At 45.4% G+C, this 10,180-nt stretch overlaps 1 protein-coding gene across 5 annotated transcripts in view; it reads left to right on the forward strand.

Annotated features, from left to right (window-relative positions):
- Positions 1 to 8,748, forward strand: part of runx1 (RUNX family transcription factor 1) — a 13,752-nt gene extending 5,004 nt beyond the window's left edge. For 3 of the 5 annotated variants that reach the window (XM_028979332.1, XM_028979333.1, XM_028979334.1), the window contains exons 4-7: positions 1,823 to 1,927; positions 3,258 to 3,413; positions 7,823 to 7,948; positions 8,043 to 8,748. In XM_028979332.1, coding sequence (XP_028835165.1) covers positions 1,823 to 1,927; positions 3,258 to 3,413; positions 7,823 to 7,948; positions 8,043 to 8,554 — 899 coding nt within the window. In that variant the 3' untranslated portion in view covers positions 8,555 to 8,748. The remainder of the gene's footprint in view (positions 1 to 1,822; positions 1,928 to 3,257; positions 3,414 to 7,822; positions 7,949 to 8,042) is intronic. The other 2 variants (XM_028979335.1, XM_028979336.1) reach the window with 1 other exon arrangement.
- The last annotated feature ends 1,432 nt before the right edge of the window (positions 8,749 to 10,180 follow it).

Consider the following 10,180-nt stretch of genomic DNA (forward strand, 5'->3'; position numbering starts at 1 on the left):
TTGAACAGTATGGACGTGGTTTGGTAGAGAACAGACCTGACCTCGGGCACCGGAGGATTGTGGGTAATGGAGTAACACGCCCTTCCCAGAGTTCATTTCTCATCATTTGAATCAGCCTGCATTCTTACGACTGGCCATTCCAGTATTCACACTCTAATTACACACACACACACACACACACACAAACACATTTAGTGGTTAATGTACACAGTCTGTACAGCTGTGTGTACCTTTACAAGCCCAGGCCTGATATGATGAATATGATGGTGTGTGTGTGTGTGTGTGTGTGTGTGTAAGAGAGAGAGAGGATACTTGTTTTGAGTGCCAGTGTTTACATTGTGCGATGACTCACCACATCTGAGCATACAAATGATTCCCTGTTTTCATGTGGGTCCTTTTGTGTGTGTGTGTGTGTGTGAATGTCCTGATAGCAACAGCTCACCTCATTGATGGTAATGATTGCAGTTCAAAGTGTTGGTGGGAAAACCTAACCCTGCTCACCTAACACACACACATATGCACACACTCATTGGGGCAGAGGTGGCCTAGCGGTTAAGGAAGCGGCCCCGTAATCAGGAGGTTGCCGGTTCGAATCCCACTGAGGTGCCACTGAGTAAAGCACACTGCTGTCAAGGCTGTCCACTGCTCACCAAGGGTGATGGTTAAAAGCAGAGGACACATTTCACCGTGTGCACCGTGTGCTGTGCTGCAGTGTATCAATGACAATCACTTTTGTTTTCAGCACTGATACTGAGAACTTTTGTCTCTGTTCTTTACACACTTTTTAATGTACACAATAGAAAAATGCCTTTGTGTGTGTGTGTGTTCTGCTGTTAACTCTGTGTGGTCAGCATCGGGTTATTCCTTTATTTCCTTTGTTGCTGAGTTAGGTCAACAGGTGTGTGTGTGGGGGGGGCATGTGGGGTTCCTTAGGCTGTACTCTATGTGTGTGTGTGTGTGTGTGTGTGTGTGAGATTGAAACTCAAGCTGCTGTTGGCATGAGACTGTACGCCCACCACGGGTGGCGATGAGTGATGGGCGTGAGCTTGAAGGACTGTGGCAGGACATCGAGGCATCCCAGAATCCTCGGAGACGCCACAGTCTGGCTGAGCACCTGTGTGAATGGTTGTGTGAATATTAGTGTGTGTGTGTGTGTCATCCATTGTGCCTCAGTGCCAGATTTTGTGTTTTAACTTTTGTTTGGTTTTGTTTTGACTTGAATTCGAGTGTGTGATCTTGAGGGTGTTTTAGCATGAGATGTTGAGATTCTGATAGCACCCAACACACACACACACACACACACACACACACATCCACGCCCTTATCCAGAGCAACTTACAATCAGTAGTTACAGGGACATTCCCCCTGGAGACACTCAGGGTTAAGTGTCGTGCTCAGGGACACAATGGTAGTAAGTGGGGTTCGAACCTGTGACTTTGTGGTCTTCTGTTGTCCCACTAGGCTAAAAATGTTTAATCACTTGGCCTCATATTCCAATATTAATATCGCTCACATAATTTCACAAAGCTTGTCTAATGAACCATACCCACCATAATTCACACAAATTACATCAGACAGCAAGCCCTGAACCTGGGGTGTCCAACACTGAGACATGCAGACATTTCAGTGGCTGGACCCCGAAACAGAAATAAGTGGTGGCACCAGGAGCGACCAGGGGATTTGTGCAGATATGAGAATTTTATGACGGGTGCCACGCTCCACCAGTCTGTGTGTCTGTCCGTCCGTCCCGTCCTTTTTTTTTTTTTTTTTCCAGGCGGAAAGCAGAAGTGAAGGTCTCTCTCTCTCTCTCTCTCTCACGCAGGGAAGAGTTTCACTCTCACCATCACCGTGTTCACCAACCCCCCCCAGGTGGCCACTTACCAGCGAGCCATTAAGATAACGGTGGACGGTCCCCGAGAGCCCCGACGTGAGTGACCCCGCAATCCCCATCGCGCTCAGCCTGAATTCTTCCGATCGATTTATTGAGTCATCGGCGTGTCGATCAATCATCCCGCTGCATTATGAAGCTGCTGTGTGTGTGTGTGTGTGTGTGTGTGTTGAGGTACCGCTATCTGCATATGCTGAGGCAGGAAAATTGTTTTTATTTTTTTCATTTCTCTTTTTGCGTTCACTTGTGGTTTATAAATTGGATTTGTAGGCTTCAGTGTGATGTTATAAGAATTAAGATAAAATGGTAACTACTGAGCGGTGGTCTCCAGCTGTGTTGCCAGATTTGCTGGTCTGGGGAAATTGCTTGTAGAAGAATTCTCAGTTCGTATCTGCAGATTTGTGTGCATTTTTGGAGGATCTTGGAGTCTACGTTCAATAAATAATACATTTATTTGCTGGAATGTGTAATGAAATCAATCCAGGGCGTCAGGACCTTTTGCTTTAGTCCTAGTAAACGCTGAAAATATTCATACTAAATCAGCATTGTTAAAATTAGTTATTTGTGCCTTTTTTTTCTTTCTGCGAATATTGTGTGAGAGTGTGTGTGTTTATTAGCGGCCAGTATTACTGGTGTCTGCCGGCTCCCCGGGTTTTTATTCCCTGGCCGAGTGTTATTCCCGTGGTTATTCCGGTCGGGAATCTGCTCCGTGGCGGCGCCGCGCGTTCAGTCTCCTGGCCTCGTCTTCAAAGAGCTCGAGCGCCAGCTCCAGTTTCAGAAGGACTTCCTCCCAGCGCATGTGTGTGTGTGTGTGTGTGTGTGTGATGGTTTAACACAGCTGAGAGCCCCTCCCGTCTTTTTTTTTTGTTTCTTCTTCTCTTTTTCTTTCTCTCATCACCTGCAGACTTGAATCCCTCCTTTATTAATGTGAGAGTAGACCTGTGTCACCCATACACACACACACACACACACATTCTTTTATCTGTAAACACACAAATACACCCCAACCACATGGTTACTGTCACACACACATTCCTCCAGTGTCTGACCTTCAATCCAAACCTACTCATACTCCCTGCAGAATAACCTTTTATTACTATTAATATGTCCAATTTAGGCTTGTGTAATGTGTGTGTCTGTGAGTGTGTTTTTATATTGATAATTAAACAAATTTTAAATGTTGTTGCACGGAGAAGTTTTTGGAGTTTAGGGTTTTTGGATCAGTATTAGGAAGTTAGTATAGTAATTTAATGCTACTGTACTGTACAGTTGTGCCCGTTCTTTAGGTTTCAGAGGTGGAGGGCTGGACTGGTTTTAGAATTGTCACACACACCCACAATGATACAAAACCAAATCTGTGTGTGTGTAGGACACCGTCAGAAGCTGGAGGACTCGATGAAGCCAGGCTCGCTAGCGTTCTCCGAGCAGCTGCGGCGCAGCGCCATGCGGTGTAGCCCGAACCCAAACGTGCGAAACCCGCACGGCACCCCGCCCTTCAACAGCCCGACACACACACAGATCACCGGTGAGTACACACACACACACACACACACACACATATAACCAGTGAACCAGACTCTTCCTCATCAGACAGAATAAGAAAATATTTTTTAAAATAAGAATGCAAAATTGTCCCCAATAGATTAAAGGTCAGCCAGCCATGCTGCTCTTTTTTTATGAACAATATATATATTTTTTTATATAATATATACATACTTCAGGTTCTATTAGCAGACTTATCTCCCTTCGACACAGAAAAATATGATATAATTTCCTCACAACCACGCCTATAAAGTGACTGGTTAGACGCGTCCACCAGACACGTACGTGGAAAATTAAATCCCACCAAACAGGCATAAGGACTGATGAGGTAGTGTGAGGATGGGAGGAATAGGAAGATCTTATACAGAGATGATGCCTAGATATCAGTTAAAGGATCCAAATAATTGAGGATTTAGTAAGAAATTATTATTCATCGGTCTGCAACATTGGTGTTGGGGAATTTTTCTTTTTGCATCTTCTCTGCATACCTCACTTAAGCAAGATTGAGGAAGGTTAAATGTGCTGAAAGTTTTTAAGGTTTCAAAAAATTTTGGGAACCAGGGTAGAATATTTTACATTTACATTATATTTTTCTCACGATCCTTGATGTTTTGTGCGACTGTGTTAATTGTGCTAAAAGAGTCTTGGAAAAAAATTCATTGTAGCTATGCAACCATAAAAATTATTATAACCTAGTCATAGGGGTGAATATTTCTGCAATTGTGTGTGTGTGTGTGTGTGTTGGGTGGGGGGATGTGATCTTTGCTTGTTGCTGGATGGGGAGTTACAGAAGAGAAGTTATCGTGCATATGGTGTCATTTCTATGTCAGACATCAACACAAGAAGTATAGAGTACAGAATAAAATATGAAGCTTTATTTTAGCTCATCCACAAACATGGGCCATAAAAAATATAACTGCTAGTGTCACTGTAAAATGTAACACGTTCTTTATATTCTGAACGCGTTTTAAATAAAAATGATTTTAAATACAATAATATTAATTTTAGTAATATAATATTTGAAATTTAACAAATATTGGGCATGGAACAGCTGCCGCAGAAACAGAAAGGCATTTCTGGTTGAGTATAACTATATATAATATAAAACATAGTTATAACCATTTCTACTACTATATATGTATAGTACAAATAACAGTAAAAATATTTCGTATTTTACCCAAAATCACAATATGACCGGCCATTACCAAAACCTTACCCCAAACTTTAACCACTTCTTAACTTAAGGAAAAACTACCAAATTACCAATAATTGTTGCTATTAAGCAAGGTTGCTATTTAGTCCACCATGGTGCACCGGAGATGGTATTTGTGCGTGCTTGTGTGTAAATGTCATGTGTCATGGCCCTCTGTGTCGCCCAGAGAGATCAAATGAGGGTGGCTGTGGTAGGATGCCTGGCTCCTACCACAGCAGTGGCAGTGGCTCTCAGCCAGGGCAGGTACAGGTCGAACTGGAGAAATGTTCTCAGATGTTCTTGTTCCTGTCTAGCAGCGGAATTTCCAACCTCGTTGGAGTTTATTGAGAGATGATCAGTAGCATTTTTACAGTAGTCAAGTCGACTGCAATATATTATCTTCACGCTTGTTACCATGGCAGTGCATTCTGGGAAACGGCACACGCAGAAATCTGGCCTCAGACCTGCTGCACTTCTCGTTTTTCTGCGATGCACTGAGTTTCCCAACGCTGCGAGAGAGCGCATCTCACTAACACACACACTCGTGCAGCCGGTTTCTCTTCCTCTTCAGGCACACAGATGCGCGAGGTGTGTGTGCGAGTGTGTGTGTTTGAATTTTGAGGATGATTCCGAGCAGGAGGAAGTCGGTTGCGCTGGGGAGGAAGTGAGAGTCAGCTGACGCGAAGGACACTATTCAAAACACCACCAGATATAGACAATATACACTCCAGCTCTCCCGCCACGTTCTTGCTGAAAGATCACCTCGGTTGTCACCTGTCACCTCGGCCACATTGTTAGAAACACACACCCATGGAGGGGCGGTTTCTGACTACGGGTAGAAGGAGGGTCCAGCAGCTGTCCCATAGCCAGGCGTGGAGTAGATGGAGCCCATGATGCATGGTGGTCTCAACAGCCAACATCACTGGCGTTTCTGCAGTGATCATATGTAAACAGACTCAATGTTAGACTAAGGCAACCTGAAACTTTAATAAAATGTTGATCTTTCATTGAACACAAGTCAGATAATAAAGAATACATTACTGCTGACTGGTAATATATACCAGATCACTGGAATAAAGGGTTAAAGCAATAACCAAAAAAAATAATAAATAAAAACACAATACCAAATACAGACAGTATAAAACAGTACACTAGACATTCTCGGTAGGGGGGAAAGTCTGTGAAATTGAAGGGATTGTCTTTGTGAAACACTGCAGCACAGCACACGGTGACCCTCTGCATTTCATATCCATCATCCTTGGTTATTGGTTATATATATTGGCTATATATATCGGACAGGAAGCGGCCCCATAGCCAGAAGGTTGCCGGTTCGAATCCCGATCCGCCAAGGTTCCACTGAGGTTCCGCCTCATGGCTGCCCACTGCTCACTGATGGTTAAATGCAGAGGACACATTTCACCGTGTGCACCGTGTGCTGTGCTGCAGTGTATCACAATGACAATCACTTTCACTTTCACTTTATATATGGCCAGAGGCTACTTTGAAAGCGACCAGCTAAACGACCCTACAAATAAATCCAGTTTCCAACTTAACATTCTTATGTATAAAAAGGTCGAGGCAAAATGCACCTAAAGTAAATAGCAAAAGAAAAAAATATGTTTAGTGGACAAATGTCAGTGGATTTCCATCTCATCCACTTTCTTCTTCTGGAAGAAGTGTGTCAGCTGTGTGGCTTCTGTAGGTACCTACACAAACAAACGGCTGAAAAAGTCATGTAACTATGCAAATCATCAAAGTTGGAGACCTGAGTGTCTCCTGCACCATTTGATCGGCCTCTGATCCTGCAGGCACAAATAGCTATGGGAGTGTTGCCAACGGAAACCGTTATTAAGTCATTCTAGAGAGCCCAATAACCCCACCCCCAACACACACACACACACACACACACACAACTTCTCTTTTCATAAGAGGGAAAATGAAGAGCAGCTGGAGCAATCGAGTGTGTGTGTGTGTGTAACAGGATGACGGTTGGTGTGTTGCTGAGCGTATTTCTGGGTTTTTGTTTGCATTTGAGGAAGTGTGGATTCTGGTTTGAGGTCTGTGTGTGTGTGTGTTGAGGTTTGCGGTGTGTGTTTGTGGTGATGGGTGTGTGCTAGTGTGGTAGTAGCTGACCATTCGTACAAATCATTCTGTGTGTGTGTGTGTGTGTGTGTGTGAGTGTGTAATAAAGGCACTGTTTACAATTTAGATTTACTGGAAAGAAACACAAACGTTTTTTCCTTTTATCGCAAAAGTTCATGAAACGCAGGAATTATTCATGGAAATGTTGGCACAGTAAAGTAGCCAGTAACGTTATGCAAGAGAGACAGACATTAATAATCACTGTGCTAGCAACATAGTGCATGTTTGTGTGTGTGTTCTCTGGCTGTATGTGAGAGTGCAGTGAAGAATGTGTGTGTGTGTGTGTGTGTGTGTGTGTGCGAGACCCCAGTCGAGGCGACTGAGCCACAGCACCGGATGCTGAGTCTGCCTCCAGCCGCCCACCCAGCCATGTGTGACTCCTGCCCCAGATCAGAGCGCCATGCCTGGGGAGGGGAGGCAGGCGAGGAGGGGGCTTGGCAGCGGGCCTGTGGAGGGGTCTGGCTGCAGTTGAAACGGGGGTCTTCGGAAACCTTTGGCGGCGGAGGGCAATTTGCTTCCTCTGCGTGCGGCCGCCGCGTCCGTCTGCGTGTCTGCAGGCGTTTATTGTGCCGCTGGGAAATAGTTTCTTGCTGTATGGCGCCCTCGCATCTTCGCTTTCTTCTCTACTCGGGGCTTTCTGCTTTCTTCACGTCATTCTCTCCGCCTCTTCCTTTCTCTCCGCACCACTATCAGTCGGCAAGTGTGTGTATGGCTTTATGTGCAGACCAGACGTTTCATAACCTATAGTCTAAATTAAAAACGACACGTGGAAATGTTTTAATGGGTTTTATTTTATTTATTGGTAGGTGGCCAAATGTGTGGCCTTTAGTGTGTGTGTGTCTGTGTGTTGGTTGGTGAGATAACCAGAGGTGTAAATTCATTTATTAATAGGTCAGAATATTTCAGCCTTGCTCCTGGGAGTGTGTGTGTGAGAGAGAGAGCGAGAGAGAGAAAGAGAGAGAGAGAGAGAGAGTACATTCGAGATGAGAAACAACATGTGTTATTTTTTATTGCGGTGAGCCCGGCTGCCGAATGCTGATTGGTTGGTTTGGTTCCAGACTCCAGGCAGATGCCGTCTTCTCCTTCCTGGTCGTATGAGCAGACGTACCCATACCTGGGCCAGATATCCACACCAGCCGTCCATCCGACGACCCCCATATCTCCGAGCCGCAATTCTATACACTGTAAGAGAACACACACACACATATAACACACACACCCTGCATGTGTCAATAAAAAAGAAACAAAACGAAACTTTTTCCAACTGTCGTCTTGCAGGTACTGACCTGACAGCATTCAGTGACCCCCGTATGACCCTGGAACGACCTTTCACATCTCTGCCCACGATTCCAGACGGCCGCTTCTCTGACCCGCGCATGCACTACCCAGCAGGAGCCTTCCCCTACCCCCCCACGCCGGTCACCAACGCCATTGGCATCGGCATGTCGGCCATGACCGGCCCCACCGGCCGCTACCACACCTACCTGCCCCCGCCCTACCCCTCTGGCTCCTCCCAAGGCCAGGGCGGCCCCTTCCAAGCAAGCTCCTCCCCCTATCACCTGTACTACAGCACTGCTGCCGGGTCGTACCAGTTCTCCATGATGACGGGGGCCGGCGGGGGAGACCGCTCCCCCCACCGCATTCTGCCCCCCTGCACTAACGCCTCCACCGGCTCCACCCTCCTCCACCCCTCCTTGCCCAATCAGATTGAGGTTGTCGTGGAGACGGAAGACAGCCACAGCAGCTCCCCCACCAACATGGCCGCCGAGGCGGTGTGGCGCCCGTATTGAGCGCGATGGACTTTTTACACTGAAAAAGCATGTCAGACCTTCCTGTTTTCCAGCCGATAGTTTGTCAGCATCATTTCTATTGTTATTATTATTATTATTATTATCGCTGTAAAAATGATAGTTCATTTTATAGTGCCGGGCCGTCTCATTTCCAGCACACTTTTCCTCTCTCTCACAGCCCTGAAAGACTGTTTTAAGATGGAAGGGACTCAGGTTGTGTGTTTATCTCTCTCTCTGTGTCAGTGCTGGAGAAGTGTGCAAGAGACACAGTAAAAAAACAGTAAAAGACGTCACAGACTGCCTACTACACGACTTGTTGTTGTCACCTTTTTTTTTTTTTTGGTTTTATTTCGGAATATAAAGAATTGTTGTGAATATAAAGGTGATCCTGTAGTTTCTCCAGCCACATCGAGTCGGGTCCAGGAAGTGAAGTGGTGGCCTGTCTTTCTTCTCTCTCTCGTGCTCTCTCCCTGTCACCCAATGCTGATTGGACAGTTCAGGCCGGACTGCTGACCGGGTGCCAGCGTTGGATGGACTGCTTATGGCTATTCCTGACCCCCCGGAATTTACAAGCCCCAACCTGCCCTCGGCCAGTCCCCACACACACACACACACACACACACACACACTCTCTCTGCCAACTGATGTCCTTTTGTCTTTCTTGGACACACACACATAGGAAGGGAGGCTCTACTAAATAAAGTCAGACGGGTCCCTGATACTGATGCGAACTGTAATCCGGCTCTAGGACAGCAGCCAAAGGCTGTAAAACCGAGCAGAGCAGCACGACGCCCCGACACACACACAAACGCACACACACACACACCAGTGCAGAGAACATGTGTGTGTACATGACAGATGAATGAATATAAACACGAGTATAAACCAGATTAATCTCTTCTTTTTTTTTCATTAAAGAGGCGAGACTGGATAATAGTCCGGCTTTGTCAGGCCAAGACACGCAGCAAGAGTAAAAAAAGTTCCCTTTTACGTCACTTCAGGCGGGTAGATGGTTCAGGCTGCAGTGTACAACCTCCCTGAACAGAGAGCAATTGTCATGTTCAACATGAAAGATATTCATATTCATATAGTTTATTGCAATTATTGATCCAATTGTTTGGTGAAATTCTTCGCCACAGCAGAACATGATTCATGCTCACCGTTTTATACTTTTGTAGAAAATTGACGCAGGCACTCCGTTGGGTTTTCAGCCACACTGGGTGCATGAAAAGTTTTTTTTTATGATAAGGTGTGGTGAAGCCATAAACTCACCATGTTTCAGTTACAATCTGCTCACTGCATGATTTCTAGTCTACTACTCACATGTAATAGGACAGGCATGAAAATAGTAAGCAGGACACTGGAATACACCATTAACGGTAGTTGATGGACTCTGTGTCTCCTACCTGTCACTCCAGCGTCCTCCTTCTTTCTCTGTGTCCTGTTGAATGGAATGGAAATGACATGGAACCGGTACAGGGATAAGAAAGCCCCTTGAACAATACCCTCCTGGTGTCATATGATATGTCAGACCACAAAAAAAAGATGAATAAAAAGGTGGAATTACTTGATCTTGGAAATTGTTGCTCACAAGCAATCATTTTATTTGGATAAAATTTGTATTAA

The sequence above is a fragment of the Denticeps clupeoides genome, chromosome 5 (genome assembly GCF_900700375.1).
Source record: "Denticeps clupeoides chromosome 5, fDenClu1.1, whole genome shotgun sequence".
In the NCBI taxonomy this organism is placed as follows: Eukaryota; Metazoa; Chordata; class Actinopteri; order Clupeiformes; family Denticipitidae; genus Denticeps; species Denticeps clupeoides.